At 35.1% G+C, this 18,483-nt stretch overlaps 1 protein-coding gene across 1 annotated transcript in view; it reads right to left on the bottom strand.

Annotated features, from left to right (window-relative positions):
• The window catches only part of LOC108579226 (potassium voltage-gated channel subfamily KQT member 1), a 117,488-nt gene that overhangs the window by 31,988 nt on the left and 67,017 nt on the right, over window positions 1-18,483 (bottom strand). The window contains exons 4-9 of the mRNA XM_017942711.1: window positions 16,193-16,319; window positions 15,091-15,266; window positions 14,242-14,382; window positions 10,924-11,034; window positions 9,886-10,092; window positions 3,689-3,709 (exon numbers count right to left, since the gene is read on the bottom strand). Coding sequence (XP_017798200.1) covers window positions 3,689-3,709; window positions 9,886-10,092; window positions 10,924-11,034; window positions 14,242-14,382; window positions 15,091-15,266; window positions 16,193-16,319 — 783 coding nt within the window. The remainder of the gene's footprint in view (window positions 1-3,688; window positions 3,710-9,885; window positions 10,093-10,923; window positions 11,035-14,241; window positions 14,383-15,090; window positions 15,267-16,192; window positions 16,320-18,483) is intronic.

Here is an 18,483-nt window from a genome sequence, read left to right as displayed (position 1 = left end):
GGTTGAGAATTCCAGTCGTAGTTCGGAGCATTTTCATGCTCGAGCTTACTTTGCCAAAGTGGGAACTGTGAATGTTTCGCGTGGACAACGACACATTCTATCAAGATCCAGGAAACAATCGCGCAGGGTAGAAGGGAAAACAAGACTGGGGAGGTTCGAACGGCGATCACGAAAGCCGGCGAGCGTAAATTCTCAATCCACGCGAACGTGGACGCTTTGCTTGCAGACTGATGCGAAAATAAAACGGCGACACGTATACCGTGAACCGAATCGACGGTAGAAAGACTCCGCTTCAGATCTCTCCAAGAGATCTTTCATGTCAGGGGAAGATATTCAAAGTACAATCATGCATTAAAATGTGCTTTCTAGCTTAGAAATTGTGAACATTATCAGCTTTGATTAATGAAAGAAAAAAAAAAAAAACGGTTTTTGGTTGGAATTTGGGAACGTGATAAATTTGGACCAATTGAAGTGTGTTTTTACGCTAATAAATTCTCTTTTTACTAATTATTCATTGTTGCTTAATATACTGGGTATCTTTTTTTAACTTGATGATGAACTATCTCAGTTGTGTTCTTACAAAAATTGTTTGGTATGAAGGACACCGTGTGGTGTAAATAATTTTTTTTCGCAGGAGAAACAGTAGGTAGGGGAGGTTTCAACATCAAGTTTACTTTTTTTTTACATGGAAAGGCTATATTTTCCTATTCTTAATATTATAGCGTTTGTTGAGACGAATTCAACGAGGTGCCACATTCAGTTATTTCGTTTTACGGAAAGCTGTAAAATCGCGAAGAATTTGTATTAGCGCCACAGTCGATTTTAGGTGGCTGAAGGCGCGTGTCACGTGACTACCTGATTCCCCAATTCTTCGCTATTTTACGATTTTTGATAATACGAAATGGCCTCGTGTAGCATATCGTTGAATTCGTCTCAACAAATGCTATCATACTATGACAAAAAAAAAAATATACATATAGCGTTTCGTTTAAAAAAATAAACTTGATATTGAAATCTCCCAAGAAAACTATTTATATCATGTGATGTCCCTCAGCATACTAAAAAACTTTTGTAAAAACATTTTTTCAATAATTTCAGTTGCTTCTGAGATATTCCATCGTGTCCAGTTAAAGAGAAGGTCACCCGGTATGTTGCTTAATATATTTATCGAATCATTTTTAATATAGAAAATCCTTCTTGTCAATGTCAACTGTCAAATTTGTAACATAAAATGCAGAAATGGATTGTGCGAATCTAAAAAGAGAAATTGTAAAATTTGAAGCTAGAGTTCTAGGGAGATAATACTTCAAGCAATTTTTGCAGTATTTTAAGCAGAATCGTTTCTACCATCACTGTCAGTTCACGTTGTACGTACAGGATGTCAATAAAATCAAGAATACTTCTTCGTATCAACGTCTACGTAAAGAATAAAATTACCTGAATCCATGAACTTTGCATTTTAAACATTTAGATTTATTCCTTCAGTTTTATCTCTCGATTCATTTAACTGGCGTGTAAAATAATCGTATTATCATACATGATATCTGAAAAAACTAACTGTTTCGCTTGTAAAAATTGCTTTATCTTATTCGAAATTATATAAAATAATTAAAGGGTCCTTACATGCACAAGTTGATTTATTTCAAACGATGAACTATATATACCTTCCGCTTGGAAACGTAACATTAACGTACTATAATTTCTTCTATAAAAGCGTAACATAACGAAAACTGAATACACGATATAACGCTAATTGTAAAAAAAAAAAAAAAAAAAAAAAAATTCAGAAGCGAAATTACTCAAATCTAACATCTATAAAAGCCACTAAATAACGTTCGACGAATTTTTATTAAATTTTCATTTTCATTTGCTGCAACGTCAAGATACCTCTCCATAATTATCGTATATCACAAAACATTTTCTAGCAAAAAAAAACTAAAGCAATATAGATCGTCGACAATTTACAGAACACAAAACTACCACAAATGTAAGATTACGAAAACGTGAAATCAATAGATACGATACGGCACACACGCACTGTACTTCAGCACAAATTTCTACTACTTTGTCTCTTCTTTTTCTCGTTCCTAAGAAACAAAGCGATCTTCTTCTCTCATTCTTAAATATCCTCGACTTTCTTCAACACCCTGCACGTAGAAGCAACCCACATATCCAATGTAAGAGGCACGAGACACGTAATTTTCAAGCTGCATGCACGGATAGTAATCAAAAACGGTGAAAGTCATATCGCATAACATAGATCGTTGTTCATCTTTTGCCCATTGAAACAGAGGTGGTGAAACGAAGCTTGAAATAGGTGCAGTGAAGAATTGAAAATTCATCGATATAGACACATAGAAAAAAGGAGCGTAAGTAAAATCTTCAGAAACGAGTCCTGGTTCACGAATCGTCGCGGGCAACTAATTAAAACTCGATCAATCGCCGCGCGCCTTGCTTTCAAAAATAATTTCTGGTAATAAAACGAGCACATTCTACGAACGAAAAAATTCACGACTACCGCGAATTATATATTGTAATCACAATCTATCACAATGATGCGAATTGCTTCGAGGGTGAAATTGCTAAAAAGCGTATAATTGTACATTCCTTTCGATCAGATCGATGCACACGATCGACTGGAGAAAATTATAATTGTGCAGATGCAGAATTATCCTCGTAAATAGAGAACTGTTATTCGAACGTGTGAGACGGAGGATTTCTTCAATCGAATTAGAATCCTTTAAATTTCGTGTGTACGTGAACAGTTGGAAGCCGAAAGTTAGAAATCGGTTAAGGGAGTACACCAACCCCGAGGCGTCTAAAAATAGGGTAATGTTTGAGAATTTTTTTCACCGGTGACTATTTACGAAAAGTTTCAATTTCTTCGGGAGGATATAAATACGACTTTCAACTTTCTTCACCAATTTTTAGAAAGTGAAAATGTTACAAGATGGAAGAGTTATCGCGAAACATCTTCTGCTAGAACGTTGACTGCTGGTCGCCATTAGAGGCAAGAACTGAAACGTCTGTAATAGAAAATTCTTTCTGATTTACGAATAAAAATGCATTACCTACTACGTAGCCTAGGATTTTTCCAAAACTGTAATTATTGTAGAAATGGTGGCAGTTTATAGAGAAAAACATTCTTTTTACCAAATAAAATCAACTTCAAACGTTTCTAAAAAATTAAATAATCGAGATATCGAAAAAATCGTTGGGTGCAGTGTAGGTAACACATTTTTATTTCTAAATAAACCAAACTTTTTTTATCTCAGACGTTCCAATCGTTGTCAGCGAAGGTGACCAGCAATCGGCGTTCTAGCAGAAGCTATTCGCAATAACTCCTCCATTTTGTAACATTTCTGCTTTTAAAAAATTGGAGAAGAAAGCTAAATCTCGCGTTTATATCCTCGGAAAAATTCGAAACATTTCGTTAAGTGGTTGCCTATGAAAGAAATTGCCAAACTTTATCCTACTTTTAGACACCCCAAGGTGGTGTGCTACCTCAACAAGATATCGGACAAATGTTGTTTCGAACGATATTCAACGGACTCGTGTGTATACGGCGGTCCCGAAAACGCGGCCCGATTCCCGTTACGTGATAAAGTAACGTGAATAATAAAACTGATAAATAAATAAACATGCAAAAGAGTAAAAATTGAAATAAATCTAAATAGCCTTTACATACCATCTTCTTTACACAAATCAACTGAAATATATTAGGTACATTTTATATATATCTTATCAGACGGATGCTGATTGTATTTACATGATTATACAGTGGAATTGAATTTGAAAAACCCGACGAATAAGCGATATGAGCCAAGAGAGGACTAAGATTGGGAGAGAGAGAGAGAGAGAGAAAAAAAAGATCGGTGACAATGGGGGGTGTACATAGTACTCGCGAATTTTTTGGCAGCAGATGCGAGAGATACTGATGTTCCTCACGTGAGAATTTCTCTTCTTTTCTTGCATGAGATTCGCGTGTGCCGACGGATTCGTTGGAAATTTCGAATTCTTGGATTTTTTGATCTATGAAATCTTTGAAATTTCCCTTTCTTTTTTTTTTTGATATATATCATTTTTTTTAAATAAATTTTGTTGCGTGATATACAGTACGAATTTAGAAATCGATTTGGAAATTTGATATGGAAACGAGAATTGATCAAGTATGTGATTCAAATTATTCTTTCGTTTACTTTGTAAGTGGGCAATGTGTTCGACGGCAGATCAGCGGAAAATAATTCGCAACGGGCGTAAAATATCGGCGAACGAAATTTTCAAAGCAAAACAATCGACTACTGATTTAAATCTACCGCAAATGTGATGTTGCGTTAACCCTTTCGCTGTTAGCGCCATTTGGCACACTTAATTTAGTCCTTATTGTTGTCCTTTACGCAGTTCTACCTTAATTTAATAAGAGAAATTTCAATTTTTATTTCAAAATTTGAACACGACAAATTATAAATTTTCATTTAAAATTTCTTTCAATTTGAAAACGCTAAAGCTAAAATCTTCTGCAGCGAAAGGGTTAAGAGAATCTTTCAATTAATCCAACTTTCAAAGAGTATCAAAAGATGCGAAAAAAAGTTGAAATACAAACGCCTAGAAAAAATGTGACAGAAGTAGTACTTTTATATAGAGTAATTATTACATTGTACTGATTTTATATGTATACATGTATGATAGAAAAATAAATTGAACCAATACTAGTCGCACGACTTGAAACTTGTAATAATTTCCTTTCGAACAACGGATGCGAGAAGCGATTTGCATAACAAATATGATCGATCGATCGACGTTACGAGAGCAAGTTCTGCGAGAGAATGTGAATGTAATCGAAAAAATGAGAAGCTTTTGGTTGACAGATAACTAATTAAACATTTTTCCTTCAGACTTCTTATCGATAAAACGTTGCAACGTAATACTACAAAGAGAAAACTTTCGATAAACGCAACTAAGCATTCACTTAAGTTGAAACGGTAAGTATTTAGCATTAAAGATTAGTGGGAATTTCATTTGCAATGTAATCGAACAGGGGATAACAAGACAAATAAAAACTATGGAATAAAATTATTCCAAAGAAAAGAAACAAATTTTTTTCTCGACATTATTACATATTTATGACCTCCTTCTGCTTATTAACTTGTCTAGAATGCCTCGAGGAAAGTAAGCTATAACTTCGGAATTACTTTAAATTAGTTTTTAAAGTCAAGCAAATTTCGAACTTTGTTAATCAAATTTTCCGAACTGTTGCACCTTCCAACTTTCAAACTTGATTCCCGATCCTCGTTGTTGTTCAAAAAAAGATCAATATTCTTCACGAAGAAAATTAATACTAAATATCGTTTGTTGCATCTTGATGTTCAGAATCAATTTCCTCGAATCCAAGTTAAATCGACGAATCTTTCTCAAGAAATCCATCTTTTTCTGTTCGAAAAAGTGAGCCAGAAATGTTCCATCCAAAAAAAGGAAAAAGAGAAAAACTGAATTTACCGTGCAATTTCTGTTTACTTCAGACGAAAAAACTATCACCGATTCGATTACGAGTACATCGCAAATTTGAGCGCGCGTTTCAAAAATTACAGACAAAGCACTCCGAACAAAGAGACAAATAATTTCTACGATTCTAAAATCGGCGTGATTCCCTTCTTTGAACGACAACAGAACCAACGCAAACGGAGAAAATACCGAAGAAACGATAGATAAGCGAGAGTTTTCGTTATGTGTCACGACACGAACGAAAAACTGAGAAGAATAAATAATATTAATAACAATAATAATAATGTTACAAAAGCTTTCAAGCGTAATTTGAAACTGCATCAACACACGAATAATCACGAGCAACACTCAGTTATAGTTATACATATATGGTATGTATATATGTACGTATATTCCGGTGTATATGAACGGCACATTGAAAACACAGAGCAGAATTCGCATTCTCTGCTTGCATCCATCCACTGCCAAATTATCTGCATGACTTTCACGGAATAATCGAAGTCCCTCCATCGATCTAAATCGCATGGGATTTCGTTTATCTCGTATCGTTCAAATGTTTCTTTTCCGTTTTTTCTTTCATTTTTCTTCTTCTTCCTTTTATTTTCTCGCGGAATTCGCGGTTTTTTCCCTCAGTTTGATCGACTATGAGCTAATAAACGTGCCAATATGTAGCTTCAGTCGAAACAACGTTTACTATCATCAATATCAAAACTCGGACGAGAAACTCTAATATGCATAGGCTGCCTTTAAAATGGCGTCGGTGAAAGAGAGAGAGAGTCACGGACGTAAATAATTATTTCTCGGGGTTTGAAATTGGCGGAGAGTATAAAAGTTCGTTTTGCACAATTGTTCTCCTATTTGCAAAAGGTAAAATTGGTTTTCGACGTTTCAACAGCGGGGCCACCGACGTTGAGAGTTCGCTTCGAATTGTACTGTTGTGTTATTTTTTTAATTAACTTGTGTAGGTATAGTCGGTGGAAGAAATATAGCGAGGTCGTGAAATCAGTCGGGAGTGAAAATACGTGAAATACACTCGCCGAAACATGAGTTTAGGTGAGATAAGGAGCTTCAGCCCCGTTCAGGGCCGCACTAAGTCAACTCGACAACGATCTTTCCGTTACAGTATATTTAACAAATTGTGCACAGCACACAAATTCGAAAATTTTACTTTTCGAAGTATCAATTATTACAAAGTAAGAATTAGGATTCTAAGTGATAAAAACAAAAAACGAAAGATCTATAGTGATCCAATATGGCCGCCGTTTGGCCGCTAAAAGCGTCGCTATAAGACGTGTGGCTAGATCAACTAATACTTTCCCTCAACGTCGTGATTTACGACCTCGCTACATTTCTTCCACCGACTGTACTTTTTAGTGTATGAAAATTGCATACGTGTGTTGGGTAAAATGACGCAATATTCATAATAACGTTATCTGTAGTTTATTCATCAAACTCGGTAGGATTTATTTAACCTTAAATTATGTTAAATTGTTTCAATAGAATAACGAGAATTCATTTTATACATGAATGTCTGTTGAGGTTATTTGAATGTTGGCGGCAAGTCACGTGCTCACTGTCTCCAATGGAAGCGCACGCATGTGCGCATCTAACGTATAGATGTATACACTGTACACTAGGTTTCATGTGCTTTGTACGACCGAATCTACGTGCAATGTAGAATCTACTTATAATAAACGCTGCATTGTTGAAACCAGCTTTGCTCGGTTCATTTAACAAATAACCTAAAGTGCCTAGACAATGTCTAAAAAAAACTTTTGCAGCAAAATTTAACGTCAAAAATGTTTCTAGCAGAATGTACTTAAAAAAAAAAGACGTAAACGTATTACGATAGAAAAATGTATGCTCAAAAAATCATATCCGAAAAATGATATCCAACACATGAAGATTTTTAGACTTTTATATGAAAAATTTCAACCATTAAACCTTGAAAGTAAGAAATTTCTAAACTTATGATAATTTTCAGCTTTAAACTGTGTCTACAAGTTTCCAACGCCATTCTAAACACACCTCGTACACACTAACTCGTGAAATCTCGGTAATAATTTAACAGACGGAAAAAAGGAAAATGGAAACTTTTACACGGGATAAAATTTCAATAAAATACACGAATCTATAATTGTTTAAATCTAGATGAAAACGTATTGCCATGTAGAAATTCTATTTTAATTTACATATTTATGACAGAACTTTATGACGTAACAGTATTTGCAGATAAGAGCAAATAAAAATAGGAGCAATTTCTTTTGTAACGTGTACAAACTGGATTCGGTGAAGTTTGGTGTAATTTACCGAGATCAAACGAGGTACGCCGTTCCACATACGGCAGGAAAATCAGACGAGCTTTCAATTCTAACAAAGGAACGTTCAGAACTCAAAGATAGGAAACTAAGTCGACGTTTTTTCCGTCATTCGCAGCAGATAAGAATATATGTTACTGTAAAATGACAATTATGTATATAAATACTTTAACGCGTAATATTTAATCCACGAAAATTCAAATTAATTGTCATTATTTCGAATATGAAAATGTTTTTGTTTCGTTCAATTTATGAATATAAAAGATTCACTTTATACGTGTATTTAGTGCACTAACTAAATAGAAGATTATGAATTTTAAATTTACAGATGTACAAATAATATTTAACATATCTACTCGATCAGAATATACTGTAAAATATAAGAAATATACTTTATTTGAAAATAAAAGAAAGAAATATTCTTTCCTGTGAAAGAATGTATTAAGTATTCAAAGTAAGTAAATACTATAATAGTCCATATTTTAAACTGAAATGGAATAAAAAAAAATGTATTTCGAGTTGTCACATTTTTTTTTAAATATTTCTTTTTAACATTTAACATCGATGTATTCAGAAATGAAGCTTTGTATGAAAAAATGTTGGAAATTCACCACTTTTCGGACTATCGTAGCTTAAGGCGGAGTGTTAAAAAATTGTAGGCAATAACTACGAGTGATCAGGTTAAGAATTGATTTTACCACTAGAAGTCCTCGACCAGCCAATATATTTGGCCTCTACAATAATTTTCAGAGTTCTTTTCCTCGAAAACGGAACTTCGTTTGCAAAAAATTTATTCCAATATTTTTACTTATATTAAATTCCAAAATTGCATTGTTCAATTTAATGTAACAAATAGTTATGTTAGAACCCTCGACCAACCGTGTATACAGGGTGCCCCAGTTTCTTCCGACTAAATTTTGTCAGTACGTTCAACGAGTAGAAGTATGAACAAAATGCTATATAAACGTAGGTCATTTATAGCAAAAATACGAAATACAAAGAAAATGGTAACGAATGTGCGGTTATGATACAAAATAGGAATAGATCAACGGTATGTACCGTGAAGAGTTCAGGAGTTTGCTCCTGGAAGGAATGAGGGTCTGATTGGGTCGTATACCCATAAGGCCACGTTCTCTAACGCAATCATAAAAATAAGGCACACGTATTGTGATTATTGGCCGAACGCGATAACATCGACGAATCGGATCATTTAGCACAGAACTGCGGAAAATTCGGGCGGTGCGAGTCATGTGCCGTCCCAGGAGCAAACTCCTGAGCTCTAACTACACAGTATGTACTTACTTCCATCTGTAGTCTGTTTATGCGAGCTGTGTTTACGATTTTAGGTAGTTGAAGGTGTTGAATGTAACTTCTGCCAGTGCCATTCTTGTCTTGTATCATAGTTAACCCTTCGACGCAAAGCGTCAAGTACTTAACTGTTTAGCTCAAGAGAGACTCTTAGGAAGAAAGTTAGAAAGGGACGAGATATTATTGTCGTAACTATGACGTAGGCTTATGTATCCCTTCTTTTAAAAATGATCACTTTTAGATCGCAATTCATAATTTTATTAGACCGCCAAAGGGTTAAGTTCGTTACCATTCTCTTCGTATTTCTTATTTCTGTTATAACTTTTCAACGAAGCTTCAAACGACCCATGTTTATACAACACTTTTTCCTTACTTATACCCATAGAACATACTGACGAAGTTTGATAGATAAAAATTAGGACACCCGGTATATCGTTAATATCGTCACACAAGAGACGTCTATATACCCAGTACTTTGCAGTAACATCGAACGAAAATCTGCCGAACGAAAGAGAGCATCGAACGAGTTTCCGATATCCAGAATTCCGAACGGTCCGCCACTGAATGGTAAGAATGACTGAAACGATCCCGGCGCAAGGAACGGAAAAAAAAAAAAAAAAAAAAAAAGAACAAATATTGCAATCGTCGCCGTCGAATCGGACGGTCGAGGAACATCGTAAGCAACTAGAAACATCAACAATCAACGGCTACAGTAGCTACTGCCACTGAACTCGAGCCAAGAGACGCGAAAGCTTACCTTTCCCAATGGCGTAGATGGCTGTCCGGCTGGGGCTGGATCCTTGATGTAGATGTTCCATGTGGCCACGCTGTTGATCGCCTTGTCCGCGGCGTAACACCTCCACAGGCACTGTATCAACATCGCGGCTGCCGGTATCTGCCGGTTGAAGTGTTTTTGTCGTTGCTTTTGCTGGACTTTCAGCGCGAAACCGGAGCCCAGTATACCCTAGAATCAGAATTTCTTCTTCCTTTTCACGATGTTCAAGAATGGGCAGATACGAAGAAATTTTTAAGGAGGAAGTAGACGTGTGAAATAGTATCTTGCGAATAGAAGGGAACTGAGAATATTTTTAAAGAACGTATTTACGATGTTCAAGAATGGGGAGATGCAAGAAAATTTTGAAGGAATAATTAGGCATGTGAGATAGTATTTTGCGAATGAAAGGGAGCTGAGAATAATTGGGAATATTTCTGAAGAACATATTTACGATATTCAAGAATGGGGAGATGCAAGAAAACTTTGAAGGAGGAATTAGGCGTGTGAAGTGGTATTTCTCGATTGGAAGGAAACAGAATAGTTGGGAAGATTTTTGAAAAAGATATTTATGATATTCAAGAATGGGGAGATGCAAGAAAATTTTGAAGGCGGAGGTAGGCACGTGAAATAGTATTTTGTGAATGAAAGGGAGCTGAGAATAATTAGGAATATTTTTGAAGTGTAATGTACTGTCTAATGTGATCAATTTTGAACGTACGAGTTCTGAAAATACGAGTGTAAGACAATAATTAATTAGAATGTATTTATAAAATTCATTCAAGTACTAACAGGTACATGTTTCTGCATTATTTTTTAACAAGTATTCTATGCTGCAAGTGATACGATTTAAATTGAGATTGATATATTAATAACTGTATGAGATATAACGACTAAACAGGCTTTTAAAATACTCTCTTTTCAGTCAGATTATCAAATAATGGAGACAAAAATTGAGGAAAAATTAGAGAATCGATCTAACTGAATATATCAATTTGTAACGATTAATAAAATTATACTTACGGCTGGAAGTGCGAAAAAGGATATGGCGAATACGCTGAAACACGAAGCGACTATTTTTCCCATCCACGTCTGTGGGACAGTGTCACCATAACCAATTGTGGTCACGGTAATCTAGAAAAAGAAAATGACAATTCTTTTCACTTAAAAATACGTTTAACGTTTCCATTATATTCATCTCGACATTATCGGAAGAAAGATAAATCTTTTTACTAAAAATTTCACGTGCAATTATACGAAAGGGAAGAAATTTATCAATTTAGCAGCACAAGAAAATCTTCTTATTTCAAACTTTTCCCTTTTTCTATGTCAAATTACTAAACATGCCTAACGACGCGTCGAAACCCATCATAACAATACATTTGTTATTGTTTACAATTTACTGAATAAGCCAGGTTTACAACCCAACATTCCTGCGATAACGTACACAAAACTTCATCGAGAACTGCCAAAAACTGCCAACTCACTTAACAAAGTATCTCGCAAAAGGCATTCCGCACAAAAGCACCAACGATGAAAACCATTTAACCGAAAAAATGGAAAAAAAAATAGCAGAAAGAGCGAAACAGATAAATGGTAAAAAAAAAAAAAAAGACTCAGGAAAACCACAAATCGGTGGCTGGGAAACAACAAACCCCCAGCGACCGGACGAGAGAGAGAGAGAGGAAAAAAAGAAAAACCAAAATTTCCCTTCGCAGCGTCAAATCGACGTGACGCGCGTTTCAGCCTAGGGTCGTTAACAGCCAACCGTCAGAGCAATTTGTTAAAAGGCCGTTTGTCGGCGGTCGAGCCGCGTGGTAATTAACGCCAAATTGAAAAACAACCTAATTAAAATTTCAATTCCGCGGCGCGCGCGTCTCTTTCAGCGGAGCGGGAACGATTCCAAGAGTCTATCCGTAGCGATTTCCCTCGTCTCTCTTGGAAAATCAGACAGCGGTTTGAACGGCAGGAATCCGCGAGGCGACGTTAATCAAGCCAACATTTAAATCCACGGCCTCGGTTTCATCGATCCTCCTCCTCCTTCTCTTTCCAACTGGCTGTCGGCCGTTCGACAACGGCCTATAAATACAGACATATTTTCCGAGTGATTAGCAGCCACCGCTTAATAAACATTCGTGCACACGGTTCTGGTTGCTTTGATTCGTCTCGATAAGATCGCTCGTCCGAATTAATTATTGGCGTTAATAGAAATCGAACGAGTATTGGGAGCGAGGGGGGTGACCATTCGGTGGAATTGAGTGAATGAAGAGAAATGGTTGGTTTCGGTTTCTTGGTATAGCTGGTGGAATAAATGTAGCGAGTGATACCTTTCGAATCAAAATTCACGATGCTAATTTTGTATTTTATTTTCATTTTTTATTTCTTAAAATATAAAATAATGTTTCTAGATATATTCAATGGCAAATTTGTTTAGAGAAAGCTACTCTAGTAGGAGAATGTGTAATTATTTTTTGATAAATAAAATAGTGCGTTTTGATGCACTTTTTCTTTTTTTTTTTTTTCTAACTAAAATTCGTCTAATATTTCAGGAAATAAAACCTGAATGAAAAATATCAATTTTCACCGATCCAGTTAAATGCAAGTGGCAACTTTTCTGTGTGTTTTCTTTCTTAAAATTCGTTCGATATTGCACTGCCCGAAAACCAATCGGAAAGGGTGCTCTCGGATTAAAATGAAAGCCTCGAAATATTTGTTTGATCATTTCGTGGGTATCTTTTGCCGGATAAAACCGATTTGCTGAAATCGCGAAACCGAAAGACTGTCTGAAAAATATACTTTCGAATTTAAATACGAACTTCCAGGTATAACACTTTAAAACAGAATTTTTGAAATTTTACTCTACATTTGCACATTGCATACCCATTATTTTCTTACAATTTGCACACACAAACACGTTTTATATTAAACAGTTGAACAATCTGTTATCGTTGAATTTCGCAAATGTAAAAACAGAAAAATAGTCCTTTTTTCAAATTTCTCCTTAAAAAGAGTAATATAACCCTCTATTAAAAAAAAAAGAAAATAGATACAGCGTGCTCTATGTAGAAATTAAGCAAATAGTAATACTAATGTTCAATTTTAATTTTTCTTTCAGATTAAAATTACCGACACGAACGAAATAAGTGACAAATATTAAAAACAACCTCGTAATCTCACTTTCATTAGGAAGTAATGCTGCAAGGATAACCATTCTGGCAGCTTTATTCTGAAATTCGTTTAAAATTCATAGGAAAAAGCGAGAAGTGAGCTGACGCTTATAAGAAATCCTCGATGACAGATAAAACCGTATTTTCCGCATGGAAGCGCATCGCTTAACGAATAATTGCTGCACTCGTCATCTAGACGACCAGGTGGAATCGTCGACGAATAAACGATGCATCCACGGGACAAATACCACTGGTGAATGAAAAGAGTTTTTCGCGAAAAAGGAAAACAACGTCGAAACTCCCGATAAGCGAGCATCGAGATTTATGAGCAAAAAGGTTCGTATTTAACGAGTATATTTCATGCACTGTTGATTAAACCTGACTTCCTTATGGTTAATATTGCTGAGAAATTAGTTGCTGATAAAATAGTTCCTCTGCTTTATAAATTAAGCAAGTGATTAATTATCTCGTCGATTAGCTTAATCGTGAAAGTTGGTAAATTTCGTTTATGTACTTGACATTACAAATATAGTTAAAAATTGAAGAAATATTAATAAACATTGTTGCTTTTAAAAACCAAATTGTTTCGTTTGGCATTAAATATATTATAAATTATTGCACAATAATATTTGATAAATATTGGAATATTATTTTCCTTAAAATAATTGCCATCTAATTTGTATATTAATTAAATCCTGCCGCATTATTGCAAAATTAATAACCTCGTTTTATAAACAAATTAATATACCAATAACATTTCATAAACGAATTAATACATCTAGAATTATTAAATTCACATTCAAATTCATGGGTAGATTTGACGATTAACCTGTAGCAAAGCTCGCTTCATTTAGTATTTACAAGTGTTTACAGTTCTTCCTGTTTGACAATCAAATACCTACGTAAACTGTTCATTATTTAAACTACATTACCCTGTACGCCCATCAAATAATTACTCTTTCATTACTTTATCTATTACTTGAACGATACAACGTATCGTTATCCACAAAAATTACCAACAAACTACACGTGATTATATTAAAATCAAATAATTATGCAAAATTATCGTCATCAAGCGTACATAAATCTCACAAAATCCGGACAAAAGGAACAAATGAATAAATAAAGCAAAGACAAGGACAATTAATTATTTTGCTATAGTAAATACACTCACCACCCCCCACCATAGTGCGTCGGCGTAGCTGGAAAAATCTGTTTTTCCATCGGGCCCAACAGCATCTTTTTCGGCAAGATACACGAAGTAGCTGCTGAAAATAAGACCTAGGAACCCGATGTACAACGTCGTGATCAGCTCCTGGAAAAAGCATCGGACGTTAAACGTTTAACGTGATTGTATACCGTGTGATTTCACGCTGAAAAATGAAATATCTGTTCAGGTAATGCCATTTTCCGTAATAACGCAGAAGATACGGAACAAAGAATTGCGACCAATTTACTTGCACGCGAACAATAGAAGCTTGTTTGTCGTTGGAATTGGAAATGAAGCTATTCAGACGACAATCCGATTAACTTTATATCAAACGATTCTTTTTTTTTTTTTCCTTTTTTTTCCGGTGTGCCTCTGTCAACAAATGTGGAAGAGATACGACGAGGAATGTTTGCGAAATAAAACAAGGAATTTTTAATTTAACGTGTTAAAATGTTGGAAATATACGTGGTTTTGAGTTGTTTATTGAAGAAGATGATAAGTAATACTGGTCATTTTACAATAGGAATGTGTAAATTTGTGAAAACGGAAAAAGAAATTTTGCAATAGAAATGAAAAGATACTTGTTTGAATACATTTATTAGTATAATTTTTGAAATTTGTGAAATTTAGTAATATAATAACTGTGGCTCATATACTAGTCGACAGTATTAATATAATAACGATACAACGAAGAAACTGAAAATTACAATTACAGAAATGACACTGAATTGGGGGCAAACACATTTGTCAACTTGCGTTTGCTGTATTTAAAATAGGTATGGTTTACCTATGGTAGATAAAACAGGTACGTACCTGACGATGAATAAAAACGACGGAGCCAAGAAGTCGCCACGTGCCACCTTGCCGGTCCACGTGAAGCATTCGCAGTATCTGCAAAAATCGGATGCCCCTTATGGCGGAAGTGGCGAACACCTGACCATTGCTTCCCACCGATAGCACCACCATAGACGCGACCACCACGATTAAATCTGGACATACACGAATCAATTGTTGAAAAGACGTATTTTATAATCAGATTTTTATTATTATTTTTTTTTCATATATTGTCCACAGATAAAGAAAAATTGACAGATTTTTCTATTACGCCTAAATTCAACTGACTTTTTATTTCATAATTTCAATTTTACCTGAGTTAACTAAACGAAGTGATCCATCACTTCAATACGAAGTCTCCAAGACAATTATAGAAATTCAGAAACTCACCCCACAATGGTACGTATATACACTGTTGCTAATTAATTTAGGATCACCTAATTAGACCAATATCAAATTCGTCAATTTTCAACAAACACTTTTTCTAAAAATTCTGAAAGTACGTAACGATTCAGAACTTTTGGCCAAGAATGCAGGTATGTATAATATTGTACCAGGTGATTCACCTAACTCGACCACCTGAAATTACTCGTGAACTATTCGTTGCACGAAGTAGTGCACGAAGCAAAAATTGCACGATTTCAAAGAGGTCGATAATTACTATTTTTCTATATCGTTTATACAAGAAGTTTCGAAACTCACCATTTCTTTTAAACACCCTCTATTTCTCCGCGTAAATTAAAAGAGCATTAAAAGCTGAGTAAACAGGGAACGCATGCTCCGTGTTACACGGAGTCGTCAAGTTAGGTGAGTCACCCTGTACATTCGTTTGAATTCGATCAGCAAGAAGATGAAACTAGTCTCGTGATGCACACGCGATGATCAAACGAGCTCGCACACAAACACACGCCCGACAAACAGTTTTGACATCGAGGGGGAAGTTTCTGTGTTTCGACACAAAGAGGCTGCATTCCCAGTTCAATTCTAACCACGACAATCGGTCAACGCGAATATTGGATTAGCTCTTGGGGGCATGGCTAATTGAATCGGGAGCAGGCGTGCATTAGCTAAACGTACTCACCTATGATACAAATCGGTTTCCGTATGAAACGCAACCTGCCGAAGCAGCCCATGTACTTCGATCTGCAGCCGGCGCTCCATAGCCTCACGAGGTACTCCACGCCGAAGAACACCACCAAACATATTTCCTGAGAACAGAGAACGTGGATTTTCATTCATTCATCTCGAACATCTTTAACACGTTCGTTGCCATCAGCGGAACTATTAGGTCATTCTGAAAGTTCCTCACTGTTATTTCTTTTTTTCGTTAATGTTTCTTTGCGTTTGAAAATTTTCGATCAACGAGGCATTCTAATTTCCCTATTAAAATGAATAAAATCGCTCTGGAAAAAAAAAGTATGCAGCAATTTGGAAGATAAAAATACAGTTATACGCAAAAAATGTACAAAATTTTCTGTTCATCTGATTTTAATAAATTGTGTCACTTTAAATAGTAAATTATAGAGAATAGTATAAATTTCTTTCTCAAGTGGCATCGAGATGATTCGAAAGTTTATGAAAGGTGGAGAAAAATGAACCTAAATCTAGTGCAAATTTTGAAAATTAATAAAGTGGTAGTATTCGTTTCAAAATTAGTGGTAATCTCAGTAATAACAATTCAAGTGAAGTAAGCACTGTAACAGTGAAGAAACAAATATAAATAAATAAAGAAAAAGAAGGCCCAATTTTTTTCTAAACCCTTTGAAATTGTTGGACGTACAGTTTGAAAAAATGATTAGTAACTTATCTGAAATTTTTTTCCTGCAACTACATTTCTACATTTTTTATATTCTCTAAATAAGAAATATTGTGTCGTAGAATAACACTGTCATACTATTTCATACGCAATAATGTACGTCTTGAATACTCTTATTTTATAGAAAAATATCTTAACAAACATTTTATTTTCTCAACCTGTAATAGAGATACCAATTTAACCACAAATAATACTGCTTCGGCGATAGAAAAAGCTTCCGATAAAAAACGATGGTAAAATTTTCGATATTTTTTGTCTCAGAAAGAAAGTAGTTTGAATCTATTTGGAATAATTCCGACTCGAAAATGACGAACGAAAAATATCATTGAATAATTACATCTTCACCCGTATCCACACGCCGTATATTCTGCCAATTGAAGTCCCATTCACCCTTTTTGCCGCTTCACACAATACGAACTGCGCTTTATTCTCCGCGTTGCCGTGGAAACCTTTTTTCCACCAGAAATTTGAATGGCCCATTCGATTTAGAGGTAAAACTTTTTTAAAGAATATTCTAACTATACGTTTCGCGCATCCCAAGGATTATTCGCGGCAATAGTTTATTTTCGAATATTTTTCTCCTCTTTCGAAACAACTTTTTGCAAATTGCATCCTTCCTCGTCGACTCATTTTCACAAAAATTGTTGGCAAATATTACGCTAATATTTTTCACAGAAACATTATTTCTTAACTGAGATTTTTCCATTACTCCCAAACTTCGAAAGAATCGTTTAAAAGGCAAACTTTCCGCACTTCAACGTTGTAATTAAACAACTTACAAAACTTCCAAATTCAATTTGAAATGTCTGAAAAATCTTCCTTCTTCACACATATTCATGCAAAGCAAAACAAGGCACCAAACATCTTTTTCGATTTGGTAATGAAATATTCCAACAGAACATAATGGACTCGCTCGCGTTACCTGACAAATATTTACAGAGCAACACCTGCATTTTCGTTGAAATAACATTTTGATAAGCTTTTCGTTTTACGTTTCATTCGACGCATAACAAACAGTATTCAGGTCATCATAACTATTAACAATTCATTTTTCTCTCAGAGGCTATTGGATCTAGGCAATAAATAAAAATGTTGCATTTCAATTATAAAGCTATTCTTTATTTTATACGCGAGGAAGGCAATACACAACGATAAGAGCTCGACAAGCCGCGAAGAAAAAAAAAGGAAAATATCAGCGTCCATCCATAGTAAACAAATGGTAACTATGTCGTTCTTCTATTTGTATGTTGATAGTTTTTGCTGTCACCACTGAACACACGCACTCATTTCTCGTAACAATCCAACAAAGGTGGACGAATAAATCACGAAATAAATTACTCCAATCTGTAACAGAGGCAAACCTAAACAAAATTGTAAATACATCGGTAAAAATCGTTCTATAAAGAACGTTTCATTTTCTCGCACTAATTAACGACAGAGGAACGTCAAAAACGCGACTAAACAAATCAATACGCAAAATAAGGGAGAGAAATGTGAAAAAAATTGCTCGTACCGTCTGATAATCGTAATAACAGGCGAGAAAGGCATTTCCGTGG

The sequence above is a fragment of the Habropoda laboriosa genome, unplaced genomic scaffold, assembly GCF_001263275.1.
Source record: "Habropoda laboriosa isolate 0110345459 unplaced genomic scaffold, ASM126327v1 scaffold14, whole genome shotgun sequence".
NCBI lineage: Eukaryota > Metazoa > Arthropoda > Insecta > Hymenoptera > Apidae > Habropoda > Habropoda laboriosa.
This window is presented reverse-complemented; position numbering and strand designations above follow the sequence as displayed.